Consider the following 21,928-nt stretch of genomic DNA (forward strand, 5'->3'; position numbering starts at 1 on the left):
TTTTCACGCATCCCCATTCATTTCTACGGGGCCTGCGTTGAGTGAAAACGATTTTCACGCAAAGTACAAGTGATGCGTGAAAAATCACTGCTCATCTGCACAGCCCCATTGAAGTGAATGGGTCCGGATTCAGTGCAGGTGCAATGTGTTCACCTCACACATTGCACCCGCGGGAATTCTCACCCGTGTGAAAGGGGCCTAAGACTGGCGTATTGGTACACCAACCCTTGATAAATCTCCCCGTGCGTTTCAATTTCTCACCATTTTCAAGATCTCTGCTTGCTGAATAGTAACAAATCTTTCAAAATTAATCTTTATGTCCTTTATGGGGTTTTTTAAAAGCTCATTTATAAATAAAGGAACATCAGCTCTGGAAAAATAACCTTTAATACAATTATCATAAAACAAAATGGTAAAATAGACTAGAAGACTTCAGTAGACAAAGCCATTGGGAGTGTAACCGAGTGACGCAGAAAGTGCTGATCTTGTGATATGGAGAGTAAAGTTCCTTTAATCCAGCATCAATTGCACCTGATTGATCCTTCAGGTACCTGACTATTGAACAGTCATCCAGGCCAAAGCAGCATCTTCAGAATCTTCTTCTTCTTCATGTCAGTTGCATTCCAACCACAAAAGTTGTCGCAACTTTTACTGTAATTTGGCAACCGCTATGACCAATGCAAAAAAAAGGTCATTGGATGTGTTCCGGTGGACGTGAGATTTATCAACACTGGTGTAAAGATAAACTGGTTTAGCTGCCCATAGCAAGGAGCTGTGAAAATGAAAGGTGGAATCTGATTGGCTTCTATGGGCACCTAAGCCAGTTTTACTTTACACCAGTTTTGATAAATCTTCTATGTTCCTCAGCTTTTTTTGTTACAAAACTATAACCCAGAGTCTGTGAATATCAGAAGATGGTGGAAGTTATAGCCTTGCAACAACTGGAGAGAGGCTGGTTGAGGAACACTGCCTTAGATGGTGGAAGCAAGTTTCTTCTTGATAATGTGTTGGATCTGGTAGGTGAATACTGTACATTAGGTGAATGTCCACTAGTGGGTCTCTACAGTATTCACCATGGCTCCACCTCTTATGCTATGGCTTCCTTTACTGGATCTTGATGTCCTTTGTTGGCTGAAGCTAGTTAAAGTTTTGTTGTTGGGTCTAGTTGACCTATGTGTTGGTTAAAGTGGTTATACACAGTGATTTGACAGTGAGCATACACAGTACCTATTTATCTCTTGGTGGGTATTGTGGAGTAATAAACTGGTGGTAGTTGCTGGAGAAAACATCTATTTGTTGGACATATGTTGACATATATCTAATAGGCCTGTCCATACACGGATCCATAGACGGAGCTAGCCAACCTATTCCTTTGAGTCTCAGGCTCCAGCTTTTGGGATAGAACATTCAGGATTTGGTCAAACTTCTTATATCTTTCAGCTTGTTCAACTGTTGCTCCTTTACTTCCCCAAAACATTCTCAAGGAAAACTCAGTCTTGAAGGCTTCTCTCAGTTCTGGTTCAGGAGTGAACCCTGTAAGAAGATATGAACACTTTAAATATCTTTTACTTTCCATTCAATTAGGTCTTTCTTTGAACGTCTTCTTTAAGAAAAAAAAAACAAGTATCAAACCCTTGTGACCGTACCCTTATGTTCACACTGCTAAAATCTGCCCCTGATTTAGCAGTGGATAATGGGCATTCCCCACAGTTCCCCACTGACTTCAATGTAAGAAGCTCAACCATGTGCACACCTTATAGAATCAGTAGAGGGGTTTTTTCAGTAGGCGATTTGAAAAATGTTGGAGAAGTGATATGTTGCTTCTTTGAAGCAGATTTGACTGTGCATTCCATAGAAGTCAAAGGGAAGGCAAAAAACCTCACTCCGAAACTATTCTAAAATGCTTGTGAAAAAACATCTCTAAAACCAATACCAAATTACAAATCTGCCACCAAAAATGACTATTCAGCTACTGATTCTACTACTATGTTTGTTTTTCTATGCTGTTTTTGAGCCAAAGTTCCAACATGGAGATCTAATTTCTTCATATATCTCATTCCTTTTAAGTCCACCCCTGGCTTTGGTAAACAATTTTTTTTTATCAAGAACTGCTTGTGAATGAAACCACCCTAAAGGGTTTTCAAAAGAGTCCAATGGTTTTGGCAGTGTCCCAGTTATGTGTATGATTTTGTATCTAAAATTAGTCTTTCCTATTCTAGAGCACTCTAATGGCCTTGGCTTCCATCACTGTCCTTTACCTTTGAGCTTGTCCTCTGCGTTTTTCTGGTAAACCTCAGCATTTGCAGCATATGATCGAGCAGCTTGCAGCATGCGGAGCAGACATCCACAGTGTTCCTCTACTGGACCTCCCCAATCATCTTCTCCTTCCAAAGCCTTGAGGACTGGCAAAATGTGTGGGACTACAATGTTGTTGGGTGAAGGAACTGTTAAACCTGGGTGAATAGGAGGCAAAGTTTGGAAGAACATGTCATAAGTCAATGCTCAACACAGGTCAGTAAGAGCAAAGGGAAACTCAATTAAGAGGTTATACTGTAGAATTGGCATCAGCAACCTCCGGCACTCCAGGCTGAATGCTCCATTCACTTCTATGGGAGGTAGAAGAACAGATGTGCATGTTTGCATGCTGAGAGTTGTAGTTTCACAGCAGCTGGGGTACCAAAGGTTGCTGATTCCTGCTGTAGAAAAACATCACACTCGGGCAGGTACATGATTCATTAGTCAACTATCAAACCAATACAATAAAAAATATTATATTGTTTATGATATTGGTTATATTCTGGTACAGGACAAGCATTATTTTAGTAGTTTGTATATATTTGTATACATAAGTGGCAGTGCTATAGTAATTATATTCTTGTATGTAGAGGGCAGTATTATAGTAATTATATTGTTGTACATAGGGGCAGTATCATAGTAATTATATTCTTGCATGTAGGGGGAAGTATTATAATAGTTAAATTCTTGTACATAAAGGAAAAGTATTATAGTAGTTATATTCTTATACATAGGGGCAGTATTATAGTAGTTATATTCTTGTATATAGGGGCAGTATTATAGTAGTTATATTCTTGTACATAGTAGCAGTATTATAGTAGTTATAGTCTTGTAAATTGGAGGCAGTATTATAGTAGTTATATTCTTAACCAAATCTCTTTTTATTGGTCATAGACAGATTGAGACAAAATGCATTTTACAGTGTACAACACAAAAAGTGCATTATGATAAGCAAAAGTGATGCACATTATGTTGATCAAATAGATCAGTCTGCATGGTAAAGTGATGAGCAAAAATGTCATCTCTAACCAGGCACATGAACAATATCATAATAAATAAAAATAGAGACCCAGTAGTACAAATAATGTGAGGAAGGATGGGGAGACAAAGGAAAGAAGGGGAGGAAAGGGGGGGGGGGGGGGGAATTCTGCTCTAATCGTCAGGATACCTGAAGTTCCTCCAAGGAAGCCACGTTTTGAGGAACTTCGTGCGAGTGTGTGACTCCCAGTGAGCCAGCTCCTCAAACCTATATAATTGGTCCATCTTTTCCAGCCAACCTGAAATGGTAGGGGGTAGAGTTTGTCTCCACAAAAGGGGAATTAGAAGTTTGGCGGCTGTAATTAGTATAGTAGGTAAATCTGACTTAGCTGGAGTGTATGATGTGTTAGGACACCAGAGTAGGATCAGTTTTTGATCTAGGACTATGGATGTAGAGCGAGGCAGTATTATAGTAGTTATATTCTTGTACATAGGGGGCAGTATTATAGTAATTATATTCTTGTACATAGGGGCAGTATTATAGTAATTATATTCTTGTACACAGTAGCAGTATTATAGTAGTTATAGTCTTATACATAAGGGTCAATATTATGATAGTTATATATTTGTCCATAATGGGCAGGATTTTAGCAGTTATATTCTTGTATACATATAAAGCAGAATTTATTATTGTACAAAGGGAGCAGATTTATAGCAGTTATAGACTGTACATGTGTTTAGTTTACATTCATCCATGTCTCTCAGGGCTGGTTTCAGCTGCTTGTGGAAGGTGATGGCGCTGTCTGTGTGGGTTTGGCGTAGCATCTGCCATGTTTGTTCCAAGCGAGCAATCTGCAAAAAACAATTTTGTTTTAACAGTACTCCATAATGCAGGTGACACATATCACTTCATACCTGCCATTCATGTACTGCAGTATTTTAACTGAAAAATGTGTCACAAAGCAATAGCAGCATAATCATTGAGGTTTTAGCATCGTCCCCATGTTATCTAAAAAATAAAATAAAATCTGTCTGAAGATCAAATTTCTCAAAAATGCCCACATTGAATACCCCTTCTTCTCACCTGTGGCAGCATCAAAGCCTTCATAACAGCAGAAAAAGCAAAGAGATCCCCTGCATATTCTTTCAGCTCATACGCCAAGCTGATGATCCGGTGTAAGGTGTGCGCTCGTTCCACAACAGTTCCAGTGCAGCCCAATATGTCCACAGCTATACCCAGTGACAGCAGGTGATGTCTGGACAAGGGAATAAAGTTTATGTTATACTTCTATGCATTAGACAAGATCATTAAATTGATGTATATGACAATAGTGAGTGCAGCTCTGGAGTATAATACAGAATGTAACTTAGGATCTGTACAGGATAAGTAATGTAATGTATGTGCACAGTGACTCCACCAGCAGAATAGTTAGTGCAGCTCTGGAGTATAATACAGGATGTAACTCAGGATCAGGACAGGAAAGGTGCAGTAATGTATGTACACAGCGACTCCATCAGCAGAATAGTGAGCACAGCTCTGGAATATAATACAGCATGTACTGTAACTTAGCATCTGTACAGGATAAGTAATGTATGTACACTGTGTCTCCCAGCAGAATAGTGAGTGCAGCTCTGAGTATGATACAGGCTGTAACTCAGGGTCAGCACAGGATACATAATGTAATGTATGTACACAGTGACTCTACCAGCAGAATAGTGAGTTCAGCTCTGGAGTATAATACAGGATGTACCGTAACTCAGGATAAGTGCAAGATGCATAATATAATGTATGTGCACATTGACTCTAGCAGAGGAATAGTAATTGCAGCTCTGGAGTATAATATGTGATGTAACACAGGGTCAATACAAGATAAGGCTATTTTACACTTTCACTATCTATTTTTACGTTATAGGAGCAGAACAATAAAAATAACAGGAGGGCCGGATTTGGCACATAACTGACCCCAACAGAGCCAAACAGATGCTTGCAGGAGTTTTCCATCAACTGTTTTGACTGAATCTGCAACGAAGCCTCCAAACGGAGTCTCTGACGCAGGTGTGAAAAAGTAATGTAATTTATAATGTATACTGATGTAATGCTATTGTAATTTATAATGTATAATAATGTATACTAATGACATTTAAACTTACTAATAAACAATGGGGAAAAATGGCAGTCATAATTAAAAAAAATGTGCTGGAGTAAGAGGCGCCAATTTTATTAAGAAGAGCAGGCGTATAAATAAATTTGGTGCGTTTCCTGGTAATCTGTGATATGCAAACAATAGCTCACAGCTAATATACATTTGCGCTATAATATACACCATTGTCTGGCGCAATTTATAGTAATTCTGTCATGCCTTGGCAGGCAGCCCTCCTCCTGCAAAGCCCTCGGTTGATCGTAAAACCGTAAAAGTGGGAAAAGATGCAAATTTTGTTCAAAATGTTAGTCCTCTTAATAAATTTGGTGCATCTCCTGGTTTAAATTATAGTAATTCTGTCAGGCCACAGGAGGCATACCCCCTTTTACTAAGCCCTACAGAAAAAATTGTCAATTTGTGGGAAAACTCACCATTGATTGTGCAAAAATGTGTGGCTTTTTGATTTCAGAAAACTGGCACTCGGTGTTGATGAATTCTCACCAATGCTCATGAAGAGGAAGCACGTGCATTCCAAACCTCTTATGGTAACAAACTACTTAGGTTCCCCGCTGGGTGTTTTGTCACCCTGGTTACACGGAGGAGTGTATTACAAGAACTCTGCTCAGGAACAATCCACTGTCTGTTCCAGTAAAGTCATACCTAACACCGTGCATAGCTGCTAAGTAACATTAAAGGGGTTATCCGAAACTTTAAACCGTTAACGTAAGGACCCACTTGAAATAGTTGAATGTGAAGTTGACAAGCGGGTTTATACAATTGTATGAAGGCATATACATTTTTTAGAAATGTTGCTTGATAATTATCGATTGATGGTAAACAGTTTTGGTTTTAAAATGAGTCTAGGTCCAGTACTTCGATGGGCCCCTGTCTACTTTTTTGCAGCCTCTGGGATCTCATGTTGTGCATGCCACCATCACCTGACGCAGGTGAATAATGCTTATTTTTTTAATTAGATCACATTTCCTGACCAACTTTTTTAAACTCCTGGACAAACCCTTTAAAGACTCTGTGGCAAATTACTAATCCAGCCTAAAACGTACATCAGGCAGTCTAAAAATGCAGAAACTTTATCACAGTGGCTCATGCTGGAAGATAAATTTGGTGTATTGTAAAATACTTTTGTCTAGGTTTATACCACCTATTGGTTAAGCTTAACTTGTGCCAAAAATTTTCTCCAAAATTTTGACGCATGATGTGACATTTTAAGCCAAACCCATTTTCACCAAGTTACACCTCCTTTCACACTTCCTTGTTGAGTAAGGTCCAAAAAGTTTTTAAGGCACTTTATAGATATTGTAAATCTCTCACACTGGTCTATGAATTGCTGATTCTTGCATTCTTTAAGTGGTTGTCCAGGATTAGAAAAACATAGTTGCCTTTTTCCAGAAACAGCCATACTTATCCATCGGTCATGTTTGATGATACAACTGGAGCTTCATTGAATGATGCTGAGCTGCAGTACCACACACAGCCTATGGACATATGTGGTGCTGTTTCTGGAAGAAAGCAGCTGTGCTTTTTCTTGGGATTTTTTGTATTGGATTCCAAAAAGGGTCAAGATCTTGTATGATACTGACCTTTCTAAGAGATCTCGTCTAAGTTGTTGTCCATAAGGCAGTAATATTAGCTCCAGCCCTGATCGCACACCCATACTCTTCTGTTGCTCTTTAGTAACTTCCCAGATACGAATCTCCTGTAAGGATGAAAGTAAAATAATATTAAAGGAGAGATCCATCTTTTTAGATCTCTTCTTAAATGTAATTTACACATGCCAAAAAGTTGTAGGGGTTAAATGACCTGTGGCCTCCATTACTTATCAGTATGAAGGGGGTCTTGCAGCTCTTTAAAGTGCCTTCTCATCTATGTCACTGGTCTGAACCACCATTTTGGAAGCACATTGACTACCATAAAATGTTGCTGTGCTGTGCATTCTCAAGAAGGCACCCTAATTTATCACAATACAACTGAAACTAATAGTTGCACTTCTCTCCCCCCTTCACCCAAATAAAAAGTTGCGTAAATCCAACTAGCTCTGGTGGGGTTCGTATATTTTACTGGAAATTGCAACTTCTTTATTTTGTTAATCGGAAGTGGCCAAAGAAGAGTGGTCTCTACCTACCACGCAATCTTCTCTCAGGATATGAAGAGCGCTCTCTTTGCAGTCTCTTTGGCTGACAATTTCTTTGAGCTTGCGCAAGGTGTTAGGTTCCAAAGGTTTATTATCCGGTAAAAGTAAAATAGACTGGAACGTTCTTGGTTGGAAAGAGGTTGTTGTTTGTATTTGTGGTCGAACAAAGTCATCTCCTTCTTCAGGAGTCTCTATAATAGGTTGATTCACCTTGGAATTTGATATTCTAAAAGTGGATATTTTAGGATTTTGTGAACCAGAATGTGATACTCTCGAATGATCTATAGATTCCAAAAAGAGAGTTCTAGATTTCTCAGCTTGCACTACTTTGGATTTATTCAACTCAGGGTACACTATTTTTGAATTGTCTATCCTTGAAGAACTGAGGTTGCGGTCCAGTCCAGGTGAAATCACATCTGGTGATTTTTCAGCATCCAGAAAACCAAAAGTAGTCTCAGTGGCACGGGCACGGTTCCTCCATTTCTCCTCTGCTTTTAAAGTGTCCACATATCTCCTGGTGGTCATGGGAGCACGAGGGACCAGTTCAGAATATGTGTCTGATTCTTCAGGGGGGTCAGGAAGAAGCAAAGAAGGGGCTCTAATGGGTTTTGGGGGAGCCTTGGAGTGTAGCTGGCTGTCCGATCCTCTCAAAGCATTGCTTCCATCATAGTCCAGTGGGAGAACTGGTTGGGTTTTGGCTCTGAGGACTGGGTCACTGCCCGTGCGGAACATCGGGGAAAGGGGAATTGGTAGTGGTTCTTCTGGAGACCCTGAAGATTCTGCAGAAATGACTGAAAAGAAAACATTTTTTGGAGGCATCAGAATAGGACAAAGAAGAAAATACAAATGTCCTCTTAACCAGTTAGAAGCAATGAGAGGGCTCATATGATACCCTCAGAACCATTCACATTTCACCCTACCTAAAACAAATTTTAGGGGAGGGGAAATTCACAAATTGACTGGGTGCACCAATTGCACAAAACTTTAAAAGGACAACTTAAAGCACACCGCTACTCAAAACCTATTGTGGCAATGTGAACATTGAGGTGTTGTTTCCCCAGGTTCCAGTCCGGGACTTAGGGCATGCTCATGTCCAGGGATCCTATTTAATCCTGCTAATGGATCCTGGATGTGTCTCACTCTGGAGAGTGTGCAGACAGAGGCCTGGTGAGGCTCTGTCAGTGTGGTATCAGCTAGGCAAGGCTGAGGGGCCACGAGGCTATGCAATAGCCTGGACTTTGGGGGACTTAGCGACACCCAGGAACAAGCATTGAAAGGTCAGAGTCAGGAGGACTGCTAGACCACAACCCCCTCCAAAGGTACTGCATTTGTTACAGCCTGAGGGCTGGTGGACTGTATGTCTGGGGTAAGCCGCACCTGGTTCCATGTGTGAACGCTATCGTATAGCCGAGTTAGGAATACGATGTTTATTATGTTTAGGTAGAGCCCAGACGGGCAGGCTTTTGTTTTATGCCATGTTGTGTATGAAGAGTGTAAAATAAATTGCACTGTTTGGACCTGAAACCCAGTGGTTATGAAGATCCTTGTGAGAATGACCCCCGAATGAGAGGCGATCCCTTACATATGGTGGAGGATGCGGGCAATAACAGCAGGTTGCTAGGGGCAACGACCTGACGGAAAAGAGAAGGTGCTGCTGAATGTTGCCAAGGAATTGCTGTGTTTCTGTGCAGTGACTTAAAGGGCCGGAAGCCTGCTTGTTCGCTGGAGCTGGAGCAGGTGCTGCTGGAAAACTGCTGGTTAATCTGGACTTTATTTTTCTGAGGTGTAAGGTGTGCAGGGATTTAAAGGGCACAGTAAAAGAAACTGACCTGTGAAAATGGCTGCCAAATGGTGGAGCGCGTGGGAAAAGTCCTGTGAGATGGTGATCGGGGGGATCCCGCTGCTGGTTGTACTAGACTCCCGCCAACAAGTGTCTCAGGTCCTGCCCGTAATTCTGGACTTTCTGGAGAGAGGGCCAGAGACAGATGTCACCGTGTCTCTGACCTTTATAACAGACTATGGCCCTGTGCAGTAGGAGCTCTTAAAATGTGAGACCCTGGAAGTGGAGTTTGTGCTTGGCAAAGACTTCCCGTTATTTTGGCAGTTGTGGAGAGGAGAAAATGCTACAAATTGTGTACCTGGAGAATCCGATGAACAGCAGATATGTGCCGTTGCCAAGGGCAACCGTCGGGAAGACAAAGAGGTGGAGAGTGATGCGGTTCTCAGGAGTGCATATCTTCCCTGCGACTGTGTCCGGAGTCCTAGAGAGGAAGTGCGGAGGTGCAGTAAAGCTGTTGCTAGGAGCAACCACAACCTTGATGAGTCCGCGGGAGAGAATGGCACTGCTTTACCAGAATGGTTGATTACAAAGGGTAAGACTGTTCCTGTTATTAACTATGTGGCAGACCCAGTGACAGTGAGCCGGCGGCAGTTGATACCTGCTGGTCCGGTAGGTAATAAGTCACACAGAGAAAAAACTGTGTCTGAACAGGCGGATAAGCCTGCTGTGATTGCTCACTCGCAGAAACCTGCAGGGGAGAAGGTTTCTGGGTCGCCCAAAGAGCCGGTGATCAAAGCTAGATTTGGGGTGGTGAAAGTCAGAGATCCCATGCTAGCCCAGGTAAGAGGTAGCATGATGGCCGCCCCAGAGACTGGTAGAGTGTTACATGTTCGGGACAATTATGTGAATAATACGGACTCTCAGGTGGTTCTCACTGAGAGTGAACCTGATGTTACAGATACGCTCATACATGAGGAAATGGTGGGCCGTAATTTCCCCTTATGCTTGGAGGTTTTAAGTAATGGAGACATTTCTGCAGAGAGTGACAAAACTCATGCAGACCCTGTACCTGTCCCTTTAAATGATAATGTGAAGGAGCTGCACATTGAGAACAAGGGTGCAGATAAGGTGCAAAGTGATGGTACCATGTTTGACGAAATGCATAATGGAAATGTGATGTCATGTAAAATATGTGATAATAATGACATGCCTTTTCCTTTGCAGGCTGTGATTGGGGAAAAAGCTAACCCTGTTGGTAAACATGTGTCTGATATAAAAGTGTTGATAAATGTTGAAGAAACACCCCTAGGAGACCCCATTGTAGACAATGTGGCGGGGCGAGAGGGTGTACCACACGTACCAGAGGTGGATGTGCAGTCTCCACAGGTTTCTATGATTAATAAAATGTCCCAGGTGGGGATTGACTCATGGGTGCCCCTAGAGGTCAGGGTTAATAATGACACAAACAGTATAAGTGGCGTATGTGCCGTGACAGTTAGCAACTTTGAGAGTGAGGCTACCATGTTAAGACCCAGCAAAACTAAAGTGGTTACTAGTAGCGAGTCTAGCGACCAGATGACAGTTATATCTGACGAGACGAGAGTTCAGTCGGGTGACAGCCTAGTGTCTGAAGCTCATATCCTGACAGTTGTAGATGACCGACAGGACAGTACAGCTACAAACTTGAAGATGTTTTCTCTCGCTCCGCACAGTCGCTAGATACACTAGAAATGGGGCTAGCGGTTCTCGCAGAGCAACTGCAGGAGTCTCCAGAGGAGTCACTGAAAGAGATGAATGAACTGAAGGAACTAGAGTCACTAATAGAAGCGGAAATTCTCCAACTTCAAGAGGAACTTGCAGCTTCTGAGCGATCAAGACTTCATGCAGAGCAGGAAAGAGATGAGCTGGCTGATGAGGTTCTAAACAGCGCCTCAGAAAAATCTGCTCTCTTGGAGGAGAAAAGTCATTTGGAAGCCAGGATGGCTCAACTTGATCAAGAGTTGCATGTTCGGATGGTAGACCTGGACCACCAGAAACAAATTGTGTCTAAATTGGAGAAGAAACATAAGATGTTGGACAAGCTCCTGGCTGAAGAGAAAACCACCTCGGCCAGATATGCCGAAGAACGTGACCAAGCGGAGACTGATGCTCGAGAGAAGGCGACCAAGGCCCTCTCCTTGGCTAGAGCCCTTGAAGAAGTGCTTGAGGAGCGAAATGAATTAGAGAGGCTGAACAAGCAACTCAGAGCAGAGATGGAAGCTCTCATGAGCTCAAAAGATGCCATCTATGAGTTGGAGAAGCCTAAGCGTGCTGCTGCACAGCAGGTGGAAGAAAATGAGAAACTGCAAGAGGAAGATCCTCTGGAAGGTGCCAAGAAGTCAGAGCCTGGTAAAAGTGGGTCTGGAGATGGTGGTGCCGGGGTGCTGGCCAAGGCAGAGAAGGTGGAAAAGGTATCGGCTGAACCAGTTGATGGGGCTGATGTGCATGCAGAGGCCAAGAGTCTCATGACAGTGTGTAACCAGGACCAGGTCGCAAAAGACGTCCCCTCTGCCTACAAGGTCTTCCAAGTAGCCAGCAGCCTGCTGGGGAAGAGATATGAGGAGATGGACGACCAGTTTGCAGATCCAGGCTATTACGATGGGCTGTCTCTCCTGACTCCTCCCCAAAAGGAGTCCAGTGTCTTGGGTGAGCCTCTGGAGAAAACGCCAGAAGACAAGGAGTATGCTGAAGACCCCAGTGCCTCCAACCTTGATGCGAAAGGGAAGGAGGAATTAAGAAAGCAAGGATATGATGCCATGTCCCTGAATGGTGAGAAGGGTAAAAAAGTAAAGGAGGACACCAAAGAGACCAAGGCCAAGGAAGCTAAGGCCGAGCTCTTGAAGTGGGAGAAATCCTTGGATGTTCCAGAGATCAAGGGTAAAGCCGAAGTGGGGAGAGGCAGTGAAGAGGCAGAAGACCCTGAAACTGAGGCACCATCTGAGGAAACCACTGCTGGAAAAGAAGCGAGCGGGGGCAAGCCAGCTCTGCTGACGGAGCTTCGCAAAGACAAGAAGAAAAGGCCTAAGCGTCTGCAAGAGCCAGCGAAGTCAAACAGAGAGTCGGTCGTTTGCATAAAAATAAATTCTGAAGGGAGTTCCAGAAGCCGAGATCGAAATTCTAAGAGTAAAGGAAAAAGAAATGTACGATCTACTGTTAAAATAAAGAGACAAAAAGAAGCGAGTCATAAGAAGCGTGCTCGGCTGAAGCAGCTGTGTAAGTCAAAGAGCGAGAAAGATAAAAAAATAAAAAGAGAGGGTCTGCCTGTCACATGGACATGGGAACATTGTAGACAATGTCTCTTGGGCAAGATGTCAGTGTGGGTAACAAACCAAGCATTGATGGCATGGGTCTGGCAAAATAAAGGGAAGCCTCTGACCCTGACCACATCTTCCAGGGGGAAGGTTGAGCCAGGCGATGGCAAGAAAATGCGGATGCCCTGTCACGAGCATCCAGTTGGTACATGTGTTCACCCCCACAGGTTTGAACAGAGGGGGGGGATATGTGGCAATGTGAACATTGAGGTGTTGTTTCCCCAGGTTCCAGTCCGGGACTTAGGGCATGCTCATGTCCAGGGATCCTATTTAATCCTGCTAATGGATCCTGGATGTGTCTCACTCTGGAGAGTGTGCAGACAGAGGCCTGGTGAGGCTCTGTCAGTGTGGTATCAGCTAGGCAAGGCTGAGGGGCCACGAGGCTATGCAATAGCCTGGACTTTGGGGGACTTAGCGACACCCAGGAACAAGCATTGAAAGGTCAGAGTCAGGAGGACTGCTAGACCACAACCCCCTCCAAAGGTACTGCATTTGTTACAGCCTGAGGGCTGGTGGACTGTATGTCTGGGGTAAGCCGCACCTGGTTCCATGTGTGAACGCTATCGTATAGCCGAGTTAGGGATACGATGTTTATTATGTTTAGGTAGAGCCCAGACGGGCAGGCTTTTGTTTTATGCCATGTTGTGTATGAAGAGTGTAAAATAAATTGCACTGTTTGGACCTGAAACCCAGTGGTTATGAAGATCCTTGTGAGAATGACCCCCGAATGAGAGGCGATCCCTTACACTATATATTACGATTTAAGGCATGTATTAAAGAAATCTGTGCTAGATTTCTTCTAAAATACAGGCAGCAATTGTTTAACCTGTCCCCAGCCTCTAACCTTACCTGAGAATAGGTTGCCATCAGACTGGGCACTTTGTAAAGGTATTTCTTTGAGGACATCAAGGTTCCCAGGGTGGCTTCCAAATTTGTCTTTGTTCCTGGTGAATGGAGATGCATTGAATATATTTAAAAAATGTGGACTGTTTCAAGAATGTATATTCTCTCTCTCCTGGGCTCCGATTGGGTGTGATACTAGTGATGTGCTCAGATAAACCAATCCAGAAATGTTCCTATTTCTGCCCCTCCTTTCTCACAGGATGTATATTTACAAAAAGAAAGAGAAACTGCAGATACACCACCCTTCTCCTCCCTCATTTTCTTTAATTTACTGTTTTACACTAGATGGATTTTTGGTGATTAAGGAGGATTCTGAACATCCATAGAGTTCCTGCAGGTATGGGGATGGGAGCTAAGGCTGATGTAAGCTAATAGGTTATGTACTGTTACATATATGCCATAAGGTGTAGTTGATACAACAGATAAAATAGATTTTTACCTCAATAAGCTGCTATCGACTAGGTGAAGACTCCTCCTGTTTTCTTTATTTGCCTTCTGGGAGTCTTGCCTCCCCCTCACCATACTGAGTGGCACAGTTCTGTTGATGGGATTCACGATAATTGCCCTCGAAGACTCAGACAAAGGCTTTCTATCCCCAACATAAGAGCGTACAAGTGCTGGAATGTTGTCAAATTGGTCTTGCTCAAGTTGGTAAAGAACCCTGGAGAAGCCACGACGTGGGCGCAGGGTGACAGCAATGATCTTAAAGTGGAGGACCTGTGTGGAGCTGACACAACTTAGTACATAGTCCCCCGGGGAGGAGAGTGAATCACGTATTAGGAAATCTCCATCTTTTTGCAGAAGTCTCTCTGCTTCCTGTGGGAAACAAAAGAACTGATTCAGACTGAAACCATCTACCACCAGGTGGATCTATTCGACATGGGACATTTGCCCTAACCTCCAACATCTTTCATAAGTTAAATCTACATATAATCTTAATTATGCTGGAAAGCATCTGGATCACTGCTTGACCTCATTAAAGTCAATGGGGATATGGCAGCTATGTAGAGAATCCAGTAATGCTGAATCCTGTGAGATCCAGCAGGCTACTCTGTGCCAGATCTCCTTAATGGTGATGTTCACACGACCCTTGCCCCTCCGTGCCAGTGCTGTGGAGCGTAAATTGCGGTCCGCAATGCACAAGCACCGGCCGTGGGGCTGCCGGATGCGGATCGCAACCCCATTCACTTGAATGGGGCCTGCGATCTTCTGTTCCGCAAAAAGACAGAGCAGGTTCTATCTTTTTGTGGTGTGGAGGCACGGAACTGAACCCACGGAAGCACTCCGTAGTGCTTCTGTTCCGCACCGCATCTCCGGATTTGCGGACCCATTCAAGTGAATGGGTCCACATCTGTGATGCGGAATGCACACAGCCGGTGCCCCGTGTATTGCGGACCTGCCGTATGCGGGCCGCAATACGCCAACGGAGGGGCAATGGCCATGTGAATGAGCCTTAAGATTGAACGTTGCCAGGAAAAACGCTTGTGGATCAGGACACTGGTTTGTGCACATGGTAAAGATGAGTTGGCGGAAGCCCTAGGGCAAGTAACCTATATGCCCCCCCAATAATCCATTGCATTAAAGTCAACATAACAACCAACGATCACATGCATGCACAGACCTCACCTTCAAGTCCACTTGCTTATGGTCTAGACATACCACATCCACAAGTAGTTGCAGGGACCGCGCTGATACCAGCAGTAATAGACACAATGCAGACTTCAGCACACGCTCCAGCAGGCAGCTGTTATAAATCCACTCCTATGGACGTCTCCTGCAGCGTCTTGATACCAACCGAAAACTTCAATATACGGCACCAATTCCTTCACAAGACAAAGAGACACATAGCGCAATACCCAAGTGGTAAAAGTAAGTATCCAATTTATTGTACTTACAAAGTCCATGTGATAAAAATCACACCCGACCCGGGTTTCGCCTTAGGCTTCGTCAGGGGTTGAGGAACTGAATTCCCTCAGACTCAGTGTTAAATATCCTTCCTAAATTGCTCTAGGACAACACCCAATTTCCGATTGGTCCGGAGGGCGGGTGACATGCATTAAATCCAAACAACACTAAAAACATCCATAATACAAAAATCAATCATACACAATATCAGATAAAAAACAAATTGCAAACATTATGCACATGCGCTTCGCATGGGCAATACAAAAAAATTAAAATATGACAGAGTTTACACAAACTGTGCAGCCTGCAATTATGACATGCAAGCTGCCTTAATATCCCATTCTATGTTGAGGCCGTGTGGTAGGAGGGTGCCCATCTCATATATCCACTCTGCTTCTCTTTTGTTTATCTGTTTAACAGGGTCTCCCCCTCTCCAGTGTCTCCGCACCAGTTCAACGGCGCAGAATCTTAAACCGCTCGGATTTTTCTGGTGCACTTTTTTATAATGCGCCGAAACACTGTGGGTCTCCAGACCCTTCTTAATGTTTCGGACGTGTTCAGCAATGCAGCTTTTTAATTTTCTTAGAGTACGACCTATATATTGTGTCTTACAGGGGCACTCTAACAAGTAGATTACCCCCGCTGTTTCACATGACAGATTCCCTTTTATTTTACACTCCTTATGTTTCGATGTTGACGTCACCATACTCGTATTGATGTTTTTCTTGTCTTCCTTGCCCCTATTTTTACATCCTATGCAAAAGCCGCACCATGTGAACACATCCCGATGGATGACAAAAATAGGGCCAAGGAAGACAAGAAAAACATCAATACGAGTATGGTGACGTCAACATCAAAACATAAGGAGTGTAAAATAAAAGGGAATCTGTCATGTGAAACAGCGGGGGTAATCTACTTGTTAGAGTGCCCTGTAAGACACAATATATAGGTCGTACTCTAAGAAAATTAAAAAGCCGCATTGCTGAACACGTCCGAAACATTAAGAAGGGTCTGGAGACCCACAGTGTTTCGGCGCATTATAAAAAAGTGCACCAGAAAAATCCGAGCGGTTTAAGATTCTGCGCCGTTGAACTGGTGCGGAGACACTGGAGAGGGGGAGACCCTGTTAAACAGATAAACAAAAGAGAAGCAGAGTGGATATATGAGATGGGCACCCTCCTACCACACGGCCTCAACATAGAATGGGATATTAAGGCAGCTTGCATGTCATAATTGCAGGCTGCACAGTTTGTGTAAACTCTGTCATATTTGAATTTTTTTGTATTGCCCACGCGAAGCGCATGTGCATAATGTTTGCAATTTGTTTTTTATCTGATATTGTGTATGATTGATTTTTGTATTATGGATGTTTTTAGTGTTGTTTGGATTTAATGCATGTCACCCGCCCTCCGGACCAATCGGAAGTTGGGTGTTGTCCTAGAGCAATTTAGGAAGGATATTTAACACTGAGTCTGAGTCTGAGGGAATTCAGTTCCTCAACCCCTGACGAAGCCTAAGGCGAAACCCGGGTCGGGTGTGATTTTATGAAATGTCTTTTATCACATGGACTTTGTAAGTACAATAAATTGGATACTTACTTTTACCATATGGGTATTGCGCTATGTGTCTCTTTGTCTTGTGAAGGAATTGTTGCCGTATATTGAAGTTTTCGGTTGGTATCAAGACGCTGCAGGAGACGTCCATAGGAGTGGATTTATAACAGCTGCCTGCTGGAGCGTGTGCTGAAGTCTGCATTGTGTCTATTACTGCTGGTATCAGCGCGGTCCCTGCAACTACTTGTGGATTTGACTGTTTTAAGGAGACTGAACCTACTCCTGGATAAGGGTTCCGCTGCTTATTTGTGACTGTGCATCTAGCCCCCCCTTTTTTTCTATCTAGACATACCACATGACCATGCCATGATGCAATGCACTCACCTGCCTAGAGAGAGGTCCATGGTACCACGCATGACTCCGCAGGTCTTCACTGCTTAGCTTCAGCTCTTCCTCAAGCTCCTTCTTCAAAGCTTCTGTCGGAGACGGCATCTTTATTTCTAAAAGACAATAAAATGTTAGCAAATGGGTCAGTGTCTTTCTTTGCCTGAACTGCCCATGACAACAACCTTCTACTTGCACATTTTTGCAAAATCAAGCCCATCCCTATGGCTATTAATAAGGAATGACTCTCGCTTGTGTTGGAGTGGTTATCGGACTGCATACGCATACCAATGAATTACTAAAGTGAATGTTATCCAATATTCTGTGCCTATTAATTCCATAATTATTTGGGCTGTTTTTTTGTTGTTTTTTTAGGTCCAAGTCCCCTGTAAAGTCATAGTGAGCTCAGGAGTTTCCTGTTAATAAACTTATGATTTGATCATAACTGAGCTTAGATCAGTGTCCAGGACATCAGAGGAGTCACCGGAAATCACAGACGGATCTCACAGTGAATGGTATTCTGCAGCCTGCTATGTATTGGAATACTTGCAGGCTGCAGCCCAAAATTCACACATAAAAAAAAAAAAGACAAAAACAAATGTGTCCATAGCCTTAGGGCTCATGCATGCGAACGTACTTTCTTTCTGTTTTTTGCGGAATGCAGAACCATTAATTTCAGTGGGTCAGCAAAAGAACCCAAAGTTACTCCGTGTGCATTCTGTTTTCGTATGTCCGCATGTCCGTTACGCAAAAAAAATAAGATGTCATATTATTGTCCACATAATAGACACGGATAGGACTGTTCTATTAGGGTCCAGCTGTTCCGTAAAATACGGAATGCACACAGAAGTCATCCGTATTTTTTAGGGATCAGTGTTTTGCGGACCGCAAAATACATACGGCCATATACATGAGCCCTTATGGCTACGCAGGCTATCATGTCGTCGTGCCTCTGTTTTCTGCTCCTTTCCCTTGTAGGTCCATGTTTGTTCCAGCTACGTCTTGAAGTAAGAATGTGGAAATTCCAGTTTTCTTCTATCTGTAGAGATCTGCAGGACATTGGTTTAACTTTTAACTAACTAATGCCTGACATGTTCTACATATTTAAAAGAGGTTCTCTGAGACTTTTACATGGGTGACCTAGCACTGGATATATCTATGTTTTATCGTGGGGGTCTGACCTCTGGGACCCCTCACCAATTCACTCATGGTCATTGTTTACACGGGCCTAGCAGCTCCTCTGTATGGGTGGCTGTGTTTGGTATTGCAGGTCAGCTCAATAGTCATTGTGCCCATCTATGGACGTCCTGAAGGCTGGATCCACTCCAAACAAACATTGATGGCCTATCCAGTAGAAGTGAATGGCATATGCTGGTGCAACAGCCAAAGTTGCCATTCACTTCTTTATGCCAGTGTTATCCAATACATTCCAGAACTGTAAGGGTTACATAGCATCATAAATCAACATAATGCTATGCGACCCCCCGGCAGCGCTGGGAGGTCAGGCCAGGAGCTGCGTTGCAGACTCGCTGCGCGAGAAACGCTAGTCTGCAAGGGGCCTTAGTGTCCATTTTGGCTCCACTCCACTGCTTTCTTAAAAGATACAGGGTGAGAGTTATCAAAACTGGTGCAAAGGCAAACTGGCTTAGTTGCCCATGGCAACCAACCAGACTCCACCTTTCATTTTTCAGAGCTTCTTTGGAAAATAAAAGGATCAATCTGATTGGTTGCTATGGGCAACTAATCCAGTTTTCCTTTACACCCATGGTGTTTTAGTTGCTCACCAGTTTAAAGGGGTTGTCTCATTTCAGCAAATGGCATTTATCATGCAGACAAAGTTAATACAAGGCACTTACTAATGTATTGTGATTGTCCATATTGCCTCCTTTGCTGGCTGGATTCATTTTTTCATTGAACTATACACTGCTCATTTCCATGGTTACGGCCACCCTACAATCCAGCAACGGTGGCCGTGCTTGCACATTGTAGGAAAAAGCGCCGTCCTGTGCGCACTCCCACGGTCCTGGCCACCAGAGAGGTTGGCTCTTTTTCCTAAATGATGACCACAGCTGGATTGCAGGGTGGTTGTAACCATGGAAACGAGCATTGTATAATGTGATGGAAAAATTAATCTAGAAGACAATATGGACAATCACAATACATTAGTAAGTGCCTCCTATTAACTTTCTCTACATGATAAATGCCATTTGCTGAAGTGAGACAACCCCTTTAAGGTCTCTGCTTGCTGTCAGCAAATGGGAGCATCCTTGTTTACTAAAACCTCAGTTCTGAGCGAATTCTTCTCACAGCTGAGGGTTTGTTACAGCTGAATCTAATCTATACAATCCTCTGTGAGCTAAACATGTCAGGAGCACAAGTCTCTCTCCTGTTCTGATAGTTTGTTACAATGCATCAGTCTCGAGTCCAGGACGGTTTAGCACACAGAGTTCTAGATATGATACAATTGTAGCAAACCCTCAGCTGTGAGAATGAGTAGGTCAGAATAGTTTTTTTTAGCCAATTCTTGTTAGGCTACTTTCACACCTGCATTTGGTGCGGATCCGTCTTGTATCTGCACAGACGGATCAGCACCAATAATGCAAACGCTTGTATCCATTCATAACGGATCCGTTTGCATTATTCTTTCAAAAAAAGTCTAAGTCGAAACGGATCCGTCCTGACTTACATTGAAAGCCAATGGGGGACGGATCCGTTTTCAACTGCACCGTATTGTGTCAGTGAAAACGGATCCGTCTCCATTCACTTACAATGTAAGTCAGGACGGATCCGCTCCGCATCGTCAGGCGGTCACCAAAACGCTGCAAGCTGCGTTTTGGTGTCCGCCTCAAAAGAGCAACGGAGACCAAACGCAGCCAAACTGATGCATTCTGAGTGGATCCTTATCCATTCAGAATGCATTAGGGCAAAACTAATCCATTAAGGGCCGCTTGTGAGATCCCTGAAACGGATCTCACAAGCTTAGTAGTCTAAGCAAGAATGTCGCTGTTCATGCAAAATTAAAAAAGAAGTATACAGAAAAGTGGCAGATTGGACAGGTCCTTAAAGCCCATACGCTTTTCATACCAGGTACCTCTCTTACCTCAACTCTGCGCCTACAGACTATTGTACTTTCAGGACGACACTGTATCCATGGTGATCTGCTGTCCCCGAACCCTTGGCGGTAACATTTGGCTACTCAGGATGGTGTCAGACAGCGGGTGCTGGATGTGGGCGCAGCTCCTGCTGGTTTGAAGCACATTCCATAGTCAGTCTCTTAATCATTAACAGTCAGAGATGAGGAGAGGAAATCACACCCCACTGACATCACAGGTGCAGGAGGCGGCTGCAGGCAAGTCCAGGCACACAGCAAGGAATCTCAGGAGGAAGGGACATTCCTTCGAAAAGCACATGTCATAACGAAAGATGAGCGAATTCAATGTTATGAAATTCGTTCACGCTTCGTTTGGTGGTAAAAGCAGAATTGCGTTATGGATTCCATTACAACGGACCATAACGCAATTCTATGACGGAATGCCTTTAGAGGCATTCCGTTATTCATTCCGTCATAATAGAAATCTATGGGCCGCATAACGGATCCGTCCGGTTTCCGTTATGCAGGAGAAGAATTGCTTTATGGTCCGAGGTAACGGAATTCCGCTTTTACCACCAAACGAAACGTGAACGAATTTCAAAATATGAAATTCGCTCATCTCTAGTCATAACCTTCAGTGCCTTCCCTGCCGCTGTGTCACCGTTGCATTTATTACACTCCCTGCTCCATTAATAACCTGATTTACAAGGAACACGTCCTCAGGGCAGCCATTACACCGCATATGTCAATCATTAGGGATGAGTGAACTTGTGTTTTCAAGTTCGGCGTACAAAGTTCGGGTTATCTATGAATTCCGTCCGTGGTAGTGGAATCCATAACGGAATTCTTAGATAACCTGAACCTTGTACGCCGAACTTGAAAACACAAGTTCACCCATCCCTATCGTTCATGCTGTCCCTGATTTCCAAGAACTTTCCAAGGAATTTATTGCAATTTTTTTTCTCAGGGGCAGTGTTCTACTGGTGTATCTAAGCCTATCGTGTGTGATTCTGTCTGCTGAGCTGTGTATCTAAACCTATAAATAGAGATGAGCGAATTTCAGTCCTCCCCTGCATAACGGAAACCGGACGGATCCGTTTTGCAGCCCTTAGACTTCTATTATGATGGAATGAATAACGGAATGCTTCTAAAGGCATTACGTTATGCATTCCGTCATAGAATTGCGTTATGGTCTGTGGTAACGGAATCCATAACGCAATTCACCTTTTACCAACAAACGAAGTGTGAACGAATTTCATAAGCGGAAATTCGCTCATCTCTACCTATAATGTGTTTTAAACCACCTCTTAAGCTACAGTATCTAAGCCCGTCATGTGTGATACTGTCTGGTGAGCCAGTTAAATCATATCATCTGTGATACTGTCTATGGCAAGTAGAG

At 43.4% G+C, this 21,928-nt stretch overlaps 1 protein-coding gene across 3 annotated transcripts in view; it reads right to left on the reverse strand.

Moving 5' to 3' along the window:
* Window positions 1–369: 369 nt before the first annotated feature.
* LOC121004412 (breast cancer anti-estrogen resistance protein 3 homolog) overlaps window positions 370–21,928 on the reverse strand; it is a 31,738-nt gene continuing 10,179 nt past the window's right edge. For 2 of the 3 annotated variants that reach the window (XM_040436609.1, XM_040436611.1), the window contains exons 2-11: window positions 20,539–20,678; window positions 17,439–17,554; window positions 14,036–14,412; window positions 13,543–13,637; window positions 7,555–8,354; window positions 7,013–7,128; window positions 4,358–4,529; window positions 4,020–4,125; window positions 2,259–2,453; window positions 370–1,533 (exon numbers count right to left, since the gene is read on the reverse strand). In XM_040436609.1, coding sequence (XP_040292543.1) covers window positions 1,319–1,533; window positions 2,259–2,453; window positions 4,020–4,125; window positions 4,358–4,529; window positions 7,013–7,128; window positions 7,555–8,354; window positions 13,543–13,637; window positions 14,036–14,412; window positions 17,439–17,546 — 2,184 coding nt within the window. In that variant the 5' untranslated portion in view covers window positions 17,547–17,554; window positions 20,539–20,678 and the 3' untranslated portion in view covers window positions 370–1,318. Of the gene's footprint in view, window positions 1,534–2,258; window positions 2,454–4,019; window positions 4,126–4,357; window positions 4,530–7,012; window positions 7,129–7,554; window positions 8,355–13,542; window positions 13,638–14,035; window positions 14,413–17,438; window positions 17,555–20,538; window positions 20,682–21,928 lie in introns of all 3 variants that reach the window. The other variant, XM_040436610.1, reaches the window with a different exon arrangement.

This window comes from Bufo bufo, chromosome 6 (assembly GCF_905171765.1).
Source record: "Bufo bufo chromosome 6, aBufBuf1.1, whole genome shotgun sequence".
Lineage (NCBI taxonomy): Eukaryota > Metazoa > Chordata > Amphibia > Anura > Bufonidae > Bufo > Bufo bufo.